Source organism: Miniopterus natalensis, chromosome 15 (assembly GCF_054644295.1).
Source record: "Miniopterus natalensis isolate mMinNat1 chromosome 15, mMinNat1.hap1, whole genome shotgun sequence".
Classification (NCBI taxonomy): domain Eukaryota; kingdom Metazoa; phylum Chordata; class Mammalia; order Chiroptera; family Miniopteridae; genus Miniopterus; species Miniopterus natalensis.
This window is the reverse complement of record NC_142095.1, coordinates 40,754,765-40,774,738: the sequence shown is the minus strand read 5'-3', so window position 1 is coordinate 40,774,738 and position 19,974 is coordinate 40,754,765. Positions and strand designations below refer to the sequence as shown.

At 43.8% G+C, this 19,974-nt stretch overlaps 1 protein-coding gene across 3 annotated transcripts in view; it reads right to left on the bottom strand.

Moving 5' to 3' along the window:
- ABHD6 (abhydrolase domain containing 6, acylglycerol lipase) overlaps window positions 1-19,974 on the bottom strand; it is a 43,406-nt gene continuing 23,432 nt past the window's right edge. For 2 of the 3 annotated variants that reach the window (XM_087825050.1, XM_016205523.2), the window contains exons 4-9: window positions 15,730-15,886; window positions 14,296-14,409; window positions 12,890-13,022; window positions 10,216-10,373; window positions 6,767-6,821; window positions 6,203-6,563 (exon numbers count right to left, since the gene is read on the bottom strand). In XM_087825050.1, coding sequence (XP_087681176.1) covers window positions 6,223-6,563; window positions 6,767-6,821; window positions 10,216-10,373; window positions 12,890-13,022; window positions 14,296-14,409; window positions 15,730-15,886 — 958 coding nt within the window. In that variant the 3' untranslated portion in view covers window positions 6,203-6,222. Of the gene's footprint in view, window positions 1,325-6,202; window positions 6,564-6,766; window positions 6,822-10,215; window positions 10,374-12,889; window positions 13,023-14,295; window positions 14,410-15,729; window positions 15,887-19,974 lie in introns of those variants that run through there. The other variant, XM_087825052.1, reaches the window with a different exon arrangement.

Genomic DNA, 19,974 nt, shown 5'->3' with positions numbered 1-19,974 from the left:
TTGTTGATCTAGATTTATTAAGTTTATTTCATGTCACTGTGGTCACTTACAGCTGTTTAGACTTCTTTTCAATCACATCACTGTTCACAGAATTCACAGAATTCATTAACAAACTAGTTAATGGGTTTTCAGTAGCACAGCTGCATAGGAGAGGTCCATGAGGTGCTTGTGTGTCTGATTATTTAGAGCCCGAATCTGACTATTTATATAGATGTCTAGAACATTATTGCTTCATTCTTCTTCTTTTTTAAATCTTTATTGATTTCCGAGAGCGGAAGGGAGAGGGAGAAAGATAGAAACATCACCGATCGGCCACCTCCTACATGCCTGCGATTGGGGATCGAGCCCGCAACCTGGGCATGTGCCCTGGCCAGGAATCAAACCGTGATCTCCTGGATCCTAGGCTAATGCTCAACCACTAAGCCACACCCGGTCAGGCAAGTCCTATTCTTAAAAACAAATTATTTCCAGAAAACCCACCCTGCCAGATGCTCTTCACACTGTGACTGTCTGAGTTCACTCATGGTATAGCTGACATGTGGGGCTGATCAAACTCACCCCAGGTCAGGTATGTTCTCTGCTGCTCTAAGGGCTGGGCGAGGTGGAACAGTGCTCCTGTGTGTGTGAATATTTCCCGCAGCTGGCCACTTTCCGACCTTGTCTAGCTGCTGATGGACTGAACTCACTTATGGGTCTCTATGTAAAACTTAGGACATAAACAAGAGGGGCTCGGAGAATGGGGACTAATGCTCCTAAAACAGCCACTGACCATGCAGGGGAGAAGGTCTGAAGCAACAGAAATACCTCAAGTGTCAGTGTATAAAAAATGTTTTAAAGAAATGATGTTCTCAGTGATTACAGTTCAAGGTGGCCGCTTTGCAACAAGAACCTGAAGACTTCTCGGTAGGTTTCAAGGCTCCATTTTCTTGTTTTGTTCCATATGAGTTTCTATTTTGTGAAAAACATCTCAGAGATTTCTTCGTGGCACCCAAAGCTCTGTGGATGTGACTAGGGCAGGGGACTGGCTTCCTCAGGGACGCTGGCACTCTGACCACTTTTGGGGCAGGATCCCTGAGAAGCGGTGGCCGTGTCAGATTTTGGAGGTGGAAGTGGATGCGGTGTGCGGATTGCAGGCTGCAGTGGGGCCTCAGTCCAGCTTCTTGTTGTTGTCTGTATTGTGCACAGAAGCTAAAAAGTCGACGATGAGCTTGGCCATCTTCCTGGGTCTCTCCATCACCACTGAATGTCCACAGTTTTCCAGAAGTTCCACCTGGCAGTTGGCAATTGACTTGGCCAATATGTCTGCCCCGGACACGTCGAGCACCTGTAGGACAAGAGAGAAAACTAGATGGAGTGTCTATCCTATAGAAAGATCAGAAACCATAACTCGCAGGCAAAAATACACACTTGAGCTTCTAGTTTTGACAGTGTTATACAGTCAAATCCAGCATTCCCATGGTCACCTATGTGAAGCAGCTGGGTGGGCTCTCATGAGATGTGCTTGTCTGTGGGAAAACTTATCAGTTATTTGTTGGCAGGACATTCAGCTAAATGGTGAATTTTCCTTCATCACTACTAGGGTAAGGGAAGTGAGGCACCTGCCTCTGGCACAAAATTTAACCAGGTACCAAAAAACTCGGTAATCAAGATGAATACTATTTTAATGCTATATGTAAAAATAAATAAATAAATTTAATACAGAAAGATCCGTGAGGAACAGAATATCAAAATTATAACTGGAGACAGGATCCACCCCTGCATCAAACGACACACCTCCCCTGAGTTCCAGCGCTGCCATGTGTTACAGTGGCAGGTACACAGTAAGCTGCGGGGGGGTCAGATCCTGTATCCCCAGGGTCTAATACAGTGTCAAGTGCATACTGGGTACCTGTGAGCTGACTTAAATGTATAGGCAGGCAGTTGGTGGGTTTGTCCCTTTGCTAGTTCATTCACTTTCTCGCTCATTCTCTCTCTGTGCTGGGTCTCTTTTGTACCAGGCACGGTGCTGGCAGGGATAGGGGACATAAAGAGAAATACGTCTTGTTTATCTCCCCAAGGGCATCCCACTCCAGTGGACTGAACATAAAGGAGCAGCACTTGAGTGGGTGTGCAAAAGTCCTCTCAGGAAGGCCTGCCAGTTCAGCTGTGTGGGTTGTATACTTCCCAAATCCAGGGGGCGTTGTGCACACAGACAACAACGCACACAGCTCCCCTGCAATTGTTCAGTACAGGGGCTGGCCTATAGGGGTCCAAAGAAGAGGGAGACTGAATTCAAGCTGGCAGAGGGCTTGTCTGACACCAAAAGTTGATGGCAGAGCAGGAAAAAAGACAGACAGCTTGGAAAGCAAAAGGCCATGAAATAAAGGGCCCCGAAGCCTCAGCTATTTGGCCTCTGCCTTCAGGATGGAGCATAGAACACATAGGATCTGGTTATATTTATAGCAGGCCCAGTGAATGTCAGGCTCCTTTTCCAATACCAAATGGACTTAAGAGTCCTGGAGGCAATTCTGGACCTTGGGCAGAAAAGCAAGCTATCAGAGGCAAAGGACATAAATAATAAATAATTTATTTTTGATAACCGGCTCCAGATCACCTTCATACACAGGGTGGGGCAAAAGTAGGTTTACAGTTGTGAGTACACGGAACAGTTTATTCTTGTATTATTATTTGTTAATTATTGCATTATTTTCCATATGAACAACATAAGCCTACTTATACCCCATCCTGTATGTTGTCTCACTTGAGCTTCACAATCACCCCAGCAGAAGAGAGGCCTCTGATTTAGAGCAGCTGAGTGACTTGCTCAAGGTCACAGGCTAATAAAGGGCAAAGCAGGGCTGGACTCTAGACTTTCGGACTCCAAGGCTAGTGATCTAGTTTCTGCAGTGTCTCTGCCGTGTCTGTGCAGGTGACAGGTTCTCACCTTTCTCTCCCTGTTGGTCCCTGAGGACCCAGAATCACCTTTGGGATTTTTAGAATGAAGAAAGGCCTTCCTTGTTCTGACTCTGACTTCTGAAGCGAATGAGTCCCTGCTGGCCCAGCCTGAGTTCCGCTCTCCCTCAGACACACAAAGCTGCTTTCAGGGTCCTGGCCGCTGCGGAAGGGAGCACGAGCCCTTCCCCTCCCCACATGCTCATTCTGTGCTGTGTGTCCCTCACCACACCTGGCTGACTTGAGGTGGCCGCTCTCTGCGGATGCCCTCGCCCCTCCTCACGCACTGGGCAGGGGCTGGCTTCCCCGCTTCTTCCTGGGCCATCCCACACAGTTGCGAGCCTGTGTGGCTGCAGCCTGACTTCCTGCTGTCATCAGCAGACACAGCTGGGATGTGCTACCGGCCCGGCAGGGCTCACAGTAGTGGCTTTCACCTTGGGGTCCTTAGAGAAACTGTCTCAACAGGGACAGCTTTTCTCTAATATCCTTTTCTCAACGACATTCAACAGCAAAAACTCCAGCAGACCCTTTAATAGACACTGTAATGCTGTCTGCCTATGGCCTTGTAAGGGCTCCATTTCTCACCACCTCCCCTTCTTTAAACTTTAGAAGAACTTTCAGTAAGATACGATTTCTATAGATCAGTTGCAAACACAAAAGGAGCGACTGGGTATAAGTATTTCTCTGGAGGGTTTATTATGGGTTGATTATATCTTCCCCAAATTCACATGCTGCAGTTCTAAGCACCAGTACTTCAAATATGACTTTATTTGGAAATGGGGTCATTGCAGATGTAATTCGTTAAGATGAGGTGATACTGGAGCAGAGTGGGCCCCTAATCCAACATGACCTGCATCCTTACAAAAAGGGGAAATTTAAACACAGAGACACACAGGAACGGGGGAATGCCAGGTGAGGATGAAGGTAGAAATCTGGGAAAGACATCTATAAGCCAAGGGACACCAAAGATTGCCAGAAAACCACCAGAAGCTGGGGGAGAGGCATGAAACAGACTCCCTTTCACATCTCCCGGAAGGAACCAATCTGCTCACACCTTGACTTCAGACTTCTAGCTTCCAGAACTGTGAGACAATTTCTATTGTTTAAGCCACCCAGGTTATGGTGCTTTGTTATGGCAGCCCTAGCAAATGAACACAGAGCCATCTGACAAAACCTGTTAAAATTAAAACATGCACATGCCCTCTGACCCAGTGATTCTACGTCTAAGAATTTACCCTTCAGATACGCTCTCAAACTCCACAAACACATGTATAATGGTGCCCACCAATGTTTGTTTAATAGCAAAAAGCTGGAAATGACATAAATGACAGTCAGAAGGACACTAATTAAAAACATTACAGCAGAACCGTATAATGGAACCCTATGCAGCTCTTAAAAAGAACGTAAAGCGTTGCTTTGGGCAAGACTCACTCATGGATGGAAATGTAGAGGGAATGTTTGATGAAGCGCAGGATATCTGCACAGTCCCAAAGTGTCTTCCCACAGACTGCTTATTGGTTACAAGGGGAGAAATGGTAAATCTACAATGAAGAAATCAGACAACACCCTGTTGTCTGAGGATGTAATGTTTATAAGTCACATGATATTTCAGCCAGGGAGTATAATACAACCTGAATGTAATCATGAGGGCTCAGCAAACAAACTCAAATTGAGGAATATTTCATAAAATAACTGGCCTGTACTCTTAAATATCTTGGCATCATGAATGACAAAGGCAGACTGAGGGATCATTTCATGTTAAAGGAGACTACAGAGACATGCCATGTGGTATGTGACCCTGGATTAAATCCTGGTTCAGGGGCCAAAAGGAGGAAGAGGGGGCTTCTGAGTAGGACATTACTGAAATGACTGTTGAATTTGGAATATGGATCATAGATTAAAGTACCTCATCCATGTTAAATTTCCTGAATGTGATGATGTACTGTGGTTATGCGAGACAATGTTTTTGTTCTCAGTAAATACACCCTGAAGTATTGAGGGTAAAGGAACATGATGTAAGCAATCTACTCCTAATGGTCCAAAAATATATACTTCTGAATGGATAGATGAGAATGACAGAGCCAGCGTGACAAATGTTAAAACACTAGTAATGAATAAAATGTGGTAACAGATACCATGGAATGACACTGAGCAATAAAAAGGAACTATTGATACATGCAACATGGGTGAACCTCAAAAATGTGCTTAAGTGGAAGAAGTCAGATGCAAAAGATTACAAATTATATGGTAACAATTATATAAAAATTCTAGAAAAAGCAAAACTATAGAAACAGAAAACAGATCAGTGGTTGTGGGGGCTGGGGTGAGGGCAGAGATGAACTGCAGATGGTCAGGAGGAAACTTCTGGGAGTGACAGAGAGCCCTACACCGAGGTGAACTTTATGGTATGTAAATCCTACCTCAATAAAGCAGGTAAAAATGGAAGAATTTAGGTAAAGTGTATACAGGAGTACTCTGTACTATTCTTACAATTTTTTTGTAAATTAGAAATTATTTCAAAATATTTTAAAAAATTGAATGAGCAGATCCGTATGGGCTGACATGAAATGATTTCCAAGATATATATTTCTTACAAATATGAAGGCACAAAACTGTGTATGTAGCATGTTTAAAAAACTCAAATATGTATATAGCATCTTTGAAAAACTTAGATAAAACTTCTCTGTGCATATGTGAGCATGCTGAGAGACCAGGAGCCTGCAGACACTGGTTGCTGGCTTTGTCGATAAAGGCCCCTGGGACTCTGCCCACTACTGGTCTGCATGTTGTCTGTGGCTACTCTGACACAACGACAGCAGAATTGAGTAGTTGTGACAGATTGTATGGCCCACAAAGTTGAAAATTTTACTATCTGGTCCTTTACAGAAAATGTTTGCCAATTCCTGCCTTAGAAAATTTCACAAATATACACAGGACAGTATGTGTTGCCTCAAGGAAATAGAAATTGGGATCTGGGATTTTCATTTTAAACTTTTTTGTAGCCTCTGAAGTTTTTTGAACTATGGGACTATATGGCTTTGATAAAAATAATTTGTAAAAATCATTTATAATTGTCTTTCATTTTAAAAGACCAATGTTTTTGCTCTCAACTCACAGTAAGATGCTGCCATGAATACTGGCACCTGACCTGGTATGTCCCACCTTGTTCTGGTGTCAGAAATCAGCCAGCTAGGCTGACTTTATTTATTTATTTATTTTCCTCACCTGAGGATATTTTTCCATTGCTTTTTCAGGGACAGTGGAAGGAAGAGAGTGAGAGAGAAAGAAACATCAATATGAGAGAGACACATTGATTGGCTGCCTCCTGCTTGAGTCCTGACTGGGGCCGAACCTGCAACTGAGGTACGTGCCCTTGGCCGGAATCGAACCCAGGACCCTTTGGTCCGCAGGCCAATGCTCCAACCACTGAGCGAAGCTGGCTAGGGCCAGGCTGACTTTATAAACGGCTAGCTGCTTTTCCTCAGAGGCTGGTGTAACTGGCACATGTGGCCCCAGGGACATGCTACATACCTGGTCCTGTTTCCCCCAGATGATCTGTGTGGGGGCCTTGATCTTGTCCATGTTCTGATGGAGGGTGTATCTCGACTTCTCATTGACGATTTCCAAAAACACTTTTTAGAAAAGGAAAGCAAAGTAAGCGAAAGCTGAGCTGTGCCCATGGGCACCACCATAAAGCATAGAACAGTCATTGAGTTCAAGCCACACTTCCTCTCTCAGGGGCTCAAGAACACAGACTCTGAATGTAAGAACTTAAAGCCAGCCACCCATAAAGCTTCACTTGTCACAGGTCAAAGCTTAAAGCACCACTACTCACGCTTTCGGTAGAAGTTGTTATGAGGGATGCGGACATCGACGAGGCCTTGCAGGATCTGAGGATAAACAATCCACAGTTAGAAGGCAAGAGAAGATTCATTCCTCAGGCTCCTCATGGCTCTGGGACAGTGAAGGAAATGGAAGTCCAGACATTCAGGCCACTGTCAAGGTTTTTAAGGTCTGGTCCTCTAAATTCCCATGATATAGCACAATATTAAGTAACTGCTCAATAATCCAAATGCAGAATAATGTTTATTTAAAAAAATTAAACTGTTGGGGATGATAAGCCTCTTAAACAATAAAGAAATAAGCTATTGGGAAAATCTGGGAAGGGTTCCAGAGTCCTTTGTGTTTTTTTAATTTTATTTTATTATTTTACTTTATTATTTTTATTTTTATTTTATCATTATTATTATTATTTTACTGATTCCAGAGAGAGGAAGGGAGAGGGAGAGATAGAAAACATCAGTGATGAGAAAGTCATTGATCAGCTCCCTTCTGCACACCCCCTGCTGTGTATTGAGTCTGCACCCGGTCATGTGCCCTGACTGGGAATCGAGTCATGATCTCCTGGATCATAGAACGATGCTCAACCTCTGAGCCACGCAGGCTGGGCAAGAGTCCCTTGTTTATTACTTGACATTGTTTTGCCTTCCCTGCTGAGGTCCGTGAAGGCCATAGCAACTGTGGACTCTTGGCCCAGACACTAAGCCAGAGAGGTGCTGTGGCCAGAAGGAACACAGTCCTCTTCCTCCTGCCTCAGGGCTCAACGTAGGGTCCTAGGTTCACACTAGCAGCCACCACTCCTCTCATCTACCTGGGAATGGTCTGAACCACTTAAACGCACCCTCATGAGTCCAGTGCATGGACTGAAGTGGGAAAATCAGCCAGAACTACTTTGGACTAAACTGACCCTCTGGAGCAGGACTAGGATCTAAGCAACACTAGAAGGGGAAGTCCAGAGGTGAGACCAATGGCAAGCTGCCCAACACACTGTGCTTAGCACCAGACGTTTTCTTTGTTCTCTCTATTCTGCGCCCATGCATCATATCCATCTTGCATCCATCCATCCACCCACCCACCCTCCCACCCTTCACCTCTATATTCATCCATCCTGCATCTCTGAATCATATATGCATATGTCTAACCATGCATTAATCTATCTGCATTCACCAGTCTGTCTATTTTCCATCCCTGCATTCTCCAGGCATCCTCCTTTCCAGCCAACCAAGCATTCCGCCATCCATCTAGCCTGCATCCTAAATCATCTACGCATGTACATGCATCATTTCATGCATCCATCTATCCTGCATCTACCCACATATCCATTCTTCATCCCTGCATTATCCAGACATTCTTGCATCCATCAGTCCATCCAATCTAAACCTAGGACCTACTTCATGCAAGTACTGTGCATAAGACTGGGGATAGAGCTCTAAACTAGGACAAAGTCCCTGCTTACAGAGCTTAGAGTGGAATACAGACAGACAGACCATCATAACATTGGATGCTTGGGTGCTCCTTCTCTCCTAGGAGGGAAAGACTTTGGAGCTGCCATTTATTTTCTCCTGGTGTTTTCATATGCCTGACAGGTCAAAACTTGGAATTTTCTAAAACTGTGTGGCCACTCTATTCTGGGAAAAGATCAGTGCTGGGAGGGGATCAGTGCAGCTTCACGACTAAAAAAGATTTCAGGAGTAAAATATACCATTGAATCAGATTCTGGTGCTTCCTCAGAGACGGGACACACATATTAACTGAGTCATGCTCACAACCTCTGCATAGAGCCCATTCTCTCACCTGCTGGGAGGACCCACCCCACCGAGGCAGGGTCCAGCTCCTACAGAAGAAGGAGATGATTTGCTGTTATGAAGCCTCAGCCATGGGCTCTCCTTTCTTGGTTTTCCACTCTTTCCCTAGATGACCTCATGCAGACCCAGGTCCTTCAGTGTAATCATTGGCTGGTGGCTCTGTCTAGCTCCAGACCAGACTTCGCTCAGTGACACTTGTATATCCAACTGTCTACTTGACATCTGCACTTGGAGGCCTCACAGGCAGCTTGACCTTAACACACCCAAAATGGAGCTGTTACCTTGTCCCCTAAATGCACCTTCCCTCTCCTTCTCCTATTCAGAAAATGCTGCCTTCATCCAACTCAAGTACCAGGAGTCACCTGGGACTCCTCACCTTCCCTCATTTTCCACTTCCAATTTCCCAGTAAGTCCTCTCTGTTCTTCCTCCCAAAGCATCTCAGATCTCCTGCCTCCACTTCTACCGCGCTAGTCCACACTGCCACCACCTCCAAGCCACAGCAGCACCCTAATGGCTTTCCCTGCTTCTGTCCTATACTCCCCTGCAATCCTTCAGGGGTTCTCCTATCTTACTTAGAACCACCCCAGACACCTTCCCATAACCTATAAGGTGCTACAAGACTTAGCCCAGTGGTTCTCAAAGTGGATCATGGGAATCCATGATGTCAGACTATTTTCATAATAATACTAAATATTATTTGCCTTTTTTGCTTTCTCTCAAAGGCAGACTTTTTTAGAGCCTATATAACAAGGGATAATGTCATTCTGTTGGCTAATGAAATGAGTGCATCTATATTCTTGTGTTTTAAGTTTTTCTGAGTTTTAATTTCTTTTTTTAAAAAAATATGTTTTTATTGATTTTTACAGAGAGAGGAAGGGAGAGGGAGAAGGGAGAGATAGAAACATCGATGAGAGAGAAACATCAACATCGATCAGCTGCCTCCTGCATGCCCCTCACTGGGGACCGAGCCCGCAACGCAGGCATGTGCCCTGACCGGGAATGGAACCAGTGACCTCCTGGTGCGTGGGTCAACGCTCAACCACTGAGCAACACCGGCCGGGCTGAGTTTTCATTTCTAATATGGTAAATATCCATAGTTATAATGTTCACAAACAAAAGCTCCTTGGAGTTCTCAATAATTTTTGAGAGTATAAAGTGGTCCTGAGATTTTAAAAAAATTGAGAATCTCTGATTTTGCCCCTGCCTCCCTTTCCAACCTTATCTGCTGCCTTCTTTCCCTCATCCTCCAGGCTCTAGTCACCCCAGGCTCTAGTCTTGAACTTGCCTATGTCTTCTCTAGCTCTGAACATGCTCAGAGAGGCTTATCAAATCTGTTGCTGCCTCTCTGTTTTTATTCACTGCACCATCTTCATTTCCCCTGGAAAATGTACTATAATTTGTAAGAATTTTACTTGTTAATTCTCTGCCTCTCCACGAGCCTGTGTCCACCCAGGAATCTCTTCTGTCTTATTGACCACTGTGCCCAAACAAAGTGCCTGACATGTCACAGACACTGTATGGATACTTGTTGCATGAATAAATAGATAAGTTCAGGGAGGAGGGACGCATGAAGGAAGCTGTCCTGGCCACCCGAGCCTCTGGCAGAAGGCAGGCATCTTGCTGCTGAGGTCACATTACCTGCTGGGGCACCTTGAAGCGGACGTAGGAGCAGAGCTGGAGCATCTCACTCATCTCTTCTGGGGTGGACGGGATCAGGGGGATCTTCTCCATGGTGGCTGAGCCCTGCAGTTCTTTGAGCCGTTTTATGAATTGATTATCACTTGAGTACTTCAGGCCTGTGGGATTCAAACCAAAACAGCTTGGCAATTCATCTACCTTCTTACCAGCCCCCATTTTGTATAGGGAACTTCTAGTATTAGCCCAGGGCTAATATGTTTCAGGTGTTTTTCACCAGATCGTTTTTTATTTTATTAATTTATTTTTTTAATACTCACCCAAGGATATGTTTTTATTGATTTTAGAGAAAGGGATGGAAGGGGGGGGGAGAGAGACAGAGAGAGATCGGTTGCTTCCTGTATGCACCCACAATGGGGATCAAACCCACAACATTTTGATGTAAGGGATGGTGCTCCAACCAACCCAGCCACCCAGCCAGGGCCAGATTCCTTTTTAATTGGTACTGCCATCCTTGCTCAAAGTCAAAACTGCACTCTGAAGAAAAACATAGAAAAAAATCCTTCGAGATAATTTAGGGATTGGTGACTCAAACTGTTGGTCCATGGACCAGCAGCACTGGGAGCCCATAAGAAATACAGAAGCTCAGCCCTTCCCTAAGTCTGCTCAATCAGAATCTGCACTTGAACAGTGGTCAGGAGATTTATCTATATGATAGATTTAAAAAGCATTAGTCTAGAAGACAACTCGCCTGAGCCCCTTTCACAACTGTGCTGTTGAGAGATCTCACAAAATGCATGATAGGAAGAAAACAGAGAATGGGAGGGACTGACTACCACTCCCCTTGGCCTGGACCCTCTTAGTAATCTCTAATTTGGGGTCAGTATGGTCACTATACAAATACAGTGAGAGCAAGTCCTATTCTGAGCCACGCTCCACATTGGGCCAGTGGCTGCCCTCTGCACAGAAGAGCACCAGGTGACTGCTGAGAATGAGAAGCTTTGAGATGGACCATTATTTCCTGCACCTTGGAGCATGACATGAGAGACTTTACACAGCTGATGTATATAGGAAGGAAAAACTAATTTTCACTTCCAACACTGAGCAAATCTCTAGGTGATTAACTTAGCTGAAGAACTAGATTTTAGAAAGAAAGGCAATGGCATCAACGCAAGGCTACAGAAATCCACACTTTATAAACCTCCTATATTCAGTAACTCCTTTAAATCCACCATGGGCACCGTGTGATTTTCACAATGCCATGAGTACAGACTGCATGATCTATTTCCTTTCAGTTCAAAAATAATCCTAGACTAAATGTCATGTGGTATCTTTCATTGGATCCTGGAACAGAAAAAGGACATTAGTAGAAAAACTAGTGACATCCAAACAAAGCTTGGAGTTTAGTTAATAGTAATGCACCAATGTTGGTCTCTTAGTGGTAACAAATATACTTGTGGTAATGTGAGCTGTTAACAATGGGGGAAACTGCATGAAGGGTAGATGGAACTCTGTACTGTCTTTGCAACATTTCTGCAATCTTAAAATTCTTTCAAAGTAAAAAAAGTTCATCTTTCCATTTTCACATACAAACAATTTTAAATTTCCAATGGAAACTCAGGTGTAATACTCTTTGAGCAAATGAACATACACTCCAAAAAGCCAGTTAGATCTGACCTTTCATAAATGACTTAAAATCTAATAACATTCCATAGGGGCTGCTTCGCCAATCCTCAAACTTTATTTTTAAAAGACCAAATGATTTCAGACATGGTACTTGGGAAGAAAAGAAAAGAAACCCCATTGGGAGCTTGACTTCGATTTCAATGTCCTTAACAGACCTGGAACTATTTACTTTCAGAGTGACTGAAAGATTTCAAAGGTCAATTTAGTTATATTTTAGTAGAAGGTATACATGTTTGACTCAAGGTTGGGTTCTAGTGGATAAAGGAGGTAGTGGACATGAGTCACATACAGGAGGTAGTGAATACAAAAGAACTTCCAAAAAGCCACAGCTTATCTGGCCAGTGTGGCTCAGTAGTTGAGCATCGACCTAGGATCCAGGAGACCGAGGTTTGATTCCTGGTCAGGGCACATGCTGGGGTTGCGGGCTCGATCCCCAGTCGGGGGCATGCAGGAGGCAGCCAATCAATGACTCTCTCATCACTGATGTTTCTATCTCTCTCTCCTTTCTCTCTGAAATCAATAAAGATATATTAAGGGGAAAAAAAGATCTAGTAATGAATAAAGATCTCTGAGTTTTCAGCAAAAAAGAGGAGAGGTATAATAATAGTACCTTCACCTCATAAGGTTATGATGATGGTGAGAATTAACTCCATATCAAAAGCTTAGCTCAAAAGAACTCCATAAATATTGGATATTATAATTATATTTCAAAGTATTTATGTGCTGCAAAGTACTAAACACATTTTAATTAACCACAACATTTTTGTGGAACAAGGCTGGCTCTACAATTTAAAAGTCAGTGTGGTTAGGATTATAGCTAGACAACTAGTGTTTGGTTAGTTAATCACAAAAGTGTTGCATATCTCTGAAGGATGCACCAAAAGATGATTCTAAAAACCAATCGGAGCAGATACTGCCACTTGTTCCTTCAGAGATTCAGACCCTGCCGTGCTCCACTCGTTCATGGGGACATTTTAGCCTGCTAACTCACCAGCGGGGCAGACGAGAGACAGGCTGCCGACATCCGATGGGTAGTAAGCAGCGTACACCCCAGCTATGTTGCCACCCATGGAGGTACCTATCAGGTGGAACGGTTTTTTGTTCAGCTTGAGGCATTCCACAAACTGGGAAAGAAAATGAGAAGGGGGCTTGGTTATACAGCTGTAGACAGCGACAGTGGTGATGACAGAGCAAAAAACCTCTATTGCCTATGGGGACAAATGAAAAGGCCTATTAATGAAAGGGGGTCTCACCTCTACTGGATCCATTATCCAGATGAGCCCCGAGGCAGGCATGTAGTTACTGTTACCTGGCACAAGTGATTGAGGGGTCATTTCTGAGTACAAAACCAACAAAGATTCTCCTAATTCATGAGTCAGCAAACTTTTCTATAAGGTCCTGAGAGTAAATAGTTTCTGTTTTGTGACTTCAGTCACAATTACTCAACTCTGCTGTTGCTGCACAAAAGCAACTAAGACAATATGTAAGTGAACGAGCATGGATTAGTTCCAACAGAACTTCACTTACAAAAATAGACAGCAGGCCAAATATAGCCCATGGGCCATGGTCTGCTGACTCTTGCCCTAATTTAAAGCCCCTCTCATCCATCCAACCATCCATTCATATAACTACCCACCCACCCATCTATCTATTCAACCATCCAACCATTCATCCAACCACCCATCCAACTAGCTATGCATCCAACCGGCCAACCACTGATGTTTTAGATAACTGTTTACTTAAAAAATATTAATTGGATATCTGTTATGGACAAGGAAGTATGGTAAACTGCAGAATACACAGGAAAGAGCCAAAGAGACAGGTTCCTGACCTCGTCAAAACACATAGTTTAAAGGTGGAGGCAGATGCACACTACGTAAATATCCTTGTCTGGGGAAAACACTAATGTCAACTTGAAACTGTGGACTGCTGAATTCTGAACTGGTCCACGAGCCCCATGACCTCGAAAGCCTAGCCAGAGGGGGGCTGAAGGTAGATGCCAAGAGAATAAAATACAAAGGGCACCCTCCCCGTTCTCCACAACTAGGCACTGTCCTGACACAGCTGGTAAGAGGAAAATTGGACTCCGGGCAAATAGTCTTGAGAAATACTAAACTCCTTTTTCAAAGAGCTGAGCAAATGCCCAGATCATCATATTTCTCCCCAAACAACTGCAACAAGCTTAGAGGAGAACAGTCCGCAATAAGCCCTGGGCCCCCACAGCGGACCAAGGATACCACTCGGGAGCCACTGCGTTTGCAATTACTTGACAGGATGCTCCTTGATCGGAGACTCCTTACGAGTCAGTATGGGACTCTCCTGCCTGCTCTCCAGGCTTGGGCATGCAATGATGGACAAGACCCACACACTGGACAATTTTCGGTGAGCCCCACTTACCTGGTGTATCCTCTTGACTTGCCCGTCTATGGAGAGGTCATCCAGGGAGGAGCGGGTGGTGCCCTCATGTCCTGGCATGTCCACACAGACCAAGTGCAGGTTCTTTGGAAGGAACTGAGGACATACAGGCCCAGAGTCAGTATGTGGTACGCAGAAAAGGCCAGCCCACTTTTCTGGGTAGGTTGTACCTACTTACCAGGTAACCTGGATAGCCAGCCCTGGGGATATATGGGCCTAGGCCACCCAGAGTTTTACCCTAGTAACATCTGATGGGAATAAGCATTGCCAGTGGCCTCACAGGGAGCAGAGGCCACCTCAAAGACTAATAAACACATAGATGGAAGGGGGCTAGGAGGAGCACTGGAAAAGAGACAAAGGTCCGGGCAGGCGTTCTGCATCTCTCACTTTTGACACCAGCTGACAGGTATACTTCCTCCTCCTCTCCCCCACCCCTTCCACACTTACCCCGTCATCCAGCCACTGACCTGGACACTAGAAGGGATGATTCTGTTCTCCTGGAGCCCTGGCCAGCTCTGGAGCCCGCGGGAGCAAGGCTTTCTTTAAGAACCATGTCTGATCACCCTGATTCTGGTTTCAACTTTTTCTTTTTCTTTTTGGCATTAAGGTCTAATTCCTGAGGTGATTATTATCCTAATAATAATCCACTTTATTCCGTTTAAACATGTGCTGCTTTTCACCAGGACATGAGAAACATCAGTTATCAACAAATACCCAATTATATGAAAGATGCTTATTGGAAGTGGGGAGAGGAAGTGAGAGGGTCACTAAAGCATGAGGGTGACTGTCCTCATAGTGGAATCTGGAAATAAGAGCACAAGCAACTAGAGGGTGCGGGGGCCTCTTCCTCCTGCTGTCCATCACCCTTGAGATCACTCAGGAATGGTCCTGCTTGAGGTGGGAGCCTGGGGTGCTCCCCTCACAGACCTCTCCCAGCCCCGGCATCCTCCAGCTGGCCATGCTCACCAAGTAGAGCAAGTTGCCACACCCGAGTAAACCAGCACAGAGAGCGAGCGATTTGGAAAACTATCCCAGAAAGGTGCCAGATCAAGACTGTTTTTCTAAATGGCTAAGAAAGAGAAGGGAGAAAAGCAAGAACAGAAAAAGGAGGGAAGGGGGCTTCAGAAAGAAAAAAAACATGGAGTGTAAAAGAACCAATGATTTTTTTTGAAAGCCTGATCTTGACAATGAGAGTTCTGAGATGAAGCTGAGTGTCAGGAACCTTTCCTAAAAAATACTCATAAGGTGAAATGACTTCTAAGGCACAGATTTTACAAATAACATTCAACTCAAATTTTGTCTCATAAAACCAATATATTACACTGGTTTTATGATATTTGAGCCACAGTTCTGGGCTCCCTTTGCTTTCTACCATTGCTGAGGACAGTATGTCCAAGTGGAAACCCTTTACCACACCTTGACCAAGCTGAGCCACATGTCCTTGTGCGCGGAGAACCCGTGGAGCATGAGGAGGGAAGGTCTGTGCCCGGGCCTGCCGCGGAAGGAGTAGCAGAACTGATAGTCTTCATGCCGCACATAGCGGACCTGCATGCCCAGCGCCCGCCGCCAGTACCTGGGAAGGAAACACAGGCCAAGCCAAATCAGCAAGCTCCAGAGAAGTAGCTTTGGGAAGGGCACAGGTCCTCGCTACGGTCTCACTTCGAGGCAAGACCAACACTTGGCTCTCCTCCTCCGTGTAACTCTGGAGTCCCCCAGAGCTTCACCCTCAAGGAGCCCTATGGGAAAGAATTCCAAGAAAGCACCCTAAATGGATGTTGTGGTATGTGTGTGACCACATAATCCCTCTAAACCAGGAAGGGGATAATGGGTATTTTCTTAAGAAGCATGACACGAAATAACCTCTTATAATACATATTTCTAGCAGTGCAGAGCAGGAGTGGGCGGTGGGATCTCACTGGGTGTCTGACTAGCCCTCATTCTGCCTGGATCGCTTGAGCTTCTGCAGAATTTGAAATGGCTGGGGGTAAGGCTGGGAAGGACTCCGAAAGGCCAAGACCACCCTGGTTTCCTCTCTCAGAGAGTCAGCTTGCGGCCTGGTGGGCCATGTTCATCGACACCTGAAATCTGCGGTGAGCAGCCACGGACACGTGGGCACAACTGCGCTGTGTACAGCACCGACATCCTGGAGTAAGCACCTCCCTGCAGAGGCACTTCAATTGGCAGTAAAAGCATCAAAAGACTTAAAGGTAGCACCACTTGCAACTTGCTCTTCGTGGAGATGAAGAATTAGACTCTCATCAAGGCTGCAATTGCTGGTGGTGGTATCATTCCACACACTCACCAATCTCTGGGAAGAAAGGACACCAGAAGACTGTCCAAGGGATGCCTGCCTTTCTTATGATCTCAGGACTCTAAGTACCCTAACAGCTGTCCAATGTTAGTGATTCTAGTGGACTGGACCTCTGTAAAAAACACAAACTTACTTATTTGTAAATCTATTTGAGCAAGCTGGAGGTTTAATTAGCTTTCCAACCAACCAAATTCCCTTCATTTGAGTCTTAACCATATTTAAGTGTTACTATGTCTTTAAAGGTGTGGATTCTAAAGCAGTGGATTTTGATGGAGTTGACAGTTTTTAAAAAACTCTTTGGATTTTAATTGTGATGCAGAAGTTATAGTAACAAACATTTGGCTTTGTACAGACATTGTTTCCACTCTAGTGGATAAGCTCAGTAAAGGTCAGGATTCTGCCTCTCCCCAGAAAATATGTATGTTTTTTTTTCTAGAGATTTTGAGAGCAAGAACTTGTTTTTTTAAGAACTATCTGCATCGGTCCTCTGATTTTATTCGCTACAACATATGGCAGCTGGTTGAAAGCTCAGCTTCTGTTGGTTACATAAGACTTGGCAGTGCTGGAGTTTGGCCTGAAATTGATTTCAATACGAAATTACCATCTAAATAAATTGAACTCTCTGCATGAAGAATCTCTCCAAGATGAAAGACAATTAATTCAATCAGAGATACACTCAGTGGTATACTTTGCACCAAAGCAGTAGCCAAGTCTTGCATAAGCAAATAGTCTAAATTGACTGTTTTTAACCCTTTGTGCAAAATAAGGTGAGGGAAGATGAGAATATAAATTCATATTTATTTGGATCTGCATACAAAAAGCATGGGAGCATATATGAGACACTATTAAGATGAGTATCTGGAACGGAGGTGGGCAATGCAGTGAGAAGTAGATGGAGAGTCAACAGAGGTGGAAGGAGATTTTTATCACTTTCCTTTGAGTATCTTTTCAATGAATGTATTGCCTATTTGAAACACTAAAACTATAAAGAAACTACTAGCTTAAAGCCCTTCTTATGACAAAGCAAGCTTGTTTCAAAATTCTAAATCATGTGCCATAATACAAACTTGTTAATTCATATGCCAGCTCATTCACTTATTGACTATATGACCTTGAATCTCATCTATAATAAGGGGAAATGTTACATTCTACTGAGGATATGGTAAAGATTAAGTGAGATAATCCATATACAAAATTTTGTTCAATGCTCAGGACATGGTAAGTATACAATAAATGGTAGTTACTAGTATTATATAAAAAAGCTTGAGCCGGGTGTGGCTCAATGGTTGAGCGTTGACCTAGGATCCACGCCATCAGGGTTTGATTCCCGGTCAGGGCACATGCCCAGGTTGTGGGTTGAATTCCCAGTCAGGGGCGTGCAGGAGGCAGCTGATCAATGACTCTCTCATCATTGATGTTTCTATCTCTCGCTCTCCCTCTTCCTTCCTCTCTCTGAAATCAATAAAAATGTAGTTTAAAAAAATTAGGTCTTCAAAGACTGTTTAATAACAGGAAAATGTTTACGACATGGTATCAAATGAAAACAGAGGAACCAATTTTTTTATACTATTGATTCCAATTCTGTTAAAAAAAAAATCAAACTATACACAGATGAGGTGGGGAAAGATGAGGTGGTGAGAACAGAAGCATTGAAGAAAATGATTTGGGGGTTATGGATAATTTATATTTTCTCTGTTATCTTTTTATAATCTTCAAATTCTCTAAAACTCTAACACAAAGTGCAGTATGAGATCAAGGAAGAGCTGGAAGAACCTTGTAGAAAAGGTGAGGTTGCTTAGGCATCTGGATTCTCAACACCTATTAGTTGGAGACCATGCAGAAAGGTGTGCCACGAGGTGTGAACAGCACAGGGAGGGGTGTGGGAGTGACTGAGCATGACCTGAACCCAGAGTGAAGGGAGATGGGGCTGGAAGAGCAGCCTGAGAGCCAGGCTCAGGGCTTGAGGAACTCTCCATTACCAGGTGGAGCTCCTGGGTACTAGTGCAAGTATTTCATTTAATTGCTACATCCCCTGGAAAACTTTACCTGGGCTTTGGAAACAGGAGCTGGAGAACCAGTATTTTCGTAATTTCAAATGATCCTCTCAATGAAAGAGCAGGAAGAAGACTCCTTAAGCTGACCAGGTCAGTTAAAAATTATGAAAGATCAATGGCACAGATGGAAAACAAACCCAGCTTCTTTGGTTTAAGGATAATAGAGAATAAATTACCTCTAGATCATAAACGTCACAAAGGCAGAGATTAGAAATAGCTCCAAGTGTACAGGGCAGAAACAAAGAGAAGAATTAAATTGGGATGAACAAATGTCTCAGGAACAAGATCTTTTACAGATGTACAATCTTGGTACAAAAGCCGAACTGCTCCTGTTTCGGGGACAGACGTCACTGAAGTCCCAAAAAAGCAACCTCCATGGGGTTCCTCACTAAGAAAGGCTCCCAGGGCCCAGACCTTTATTTTACAAGTGTTGCCTTCTCTAGTTTACAGGAACCTCTGAAGAAAAGTACTTATACATTTATTTTTTGTTTTTTATTGTGGTAAAATATAGATAACATAAAATTTACCATTTTAACCATTTTAAGTGTACAATTCAGTGGTATCAAGTATAATCACAGTATTGTACATCAACCATTACAACTATCCACCTGCAGAACTTATCATCATCCCAAATAGAAATTCTGTATCCATTACACACAAACCCCACATTCCTTCCTGGTGCCTAGCCCTGGATATCTCTATTCTAGTTTCTGCTTCTGAGTTGGCCCAGTCTAGGTACCTCATATAAGTAGAATCCTACGATATTTGTCATTTTACGTTTGGCTTATTTCACTTAGCATAACGTTTTCAAGTTATCCATATTATAGAATGTATCAGTACTTAATTCCTTTTTAAATTCCTTAAATAGGAATGTAATATCATTTCATTACATGGATAAGCCACATGTATTTATCTATTCATCAGTCAATGGGCATGTTTTTTTTCTACTTTTTGGCTACTGTGAATAATGCCACTTTGAAAATTCACATACAAGTTTTTGTTCGGATATATGTTTTCAGTTCTCTTAGGCAAATACCTAGGAGTGGAATTGCTGGGTCATTTCATAGCTTTTTTTTAGAACCTTTTAAGGAACTGCCAGACTTTTCCAAAGCAGCTACACCATTTTGCATTCCTACTAAGAGTATAGGAGGGGTGCAACTTCTCCACATCTTTCATTGTTTTTTGTTTGTTTTTTTAAAGAATAGTTTATTGTTTATAGAGAGAGGAAGGGAGAGGGAGAGAGAGAAACTACTATGTGAGAGCGCAACATGGATCGGCTGCCTCCTGCATGCCCCC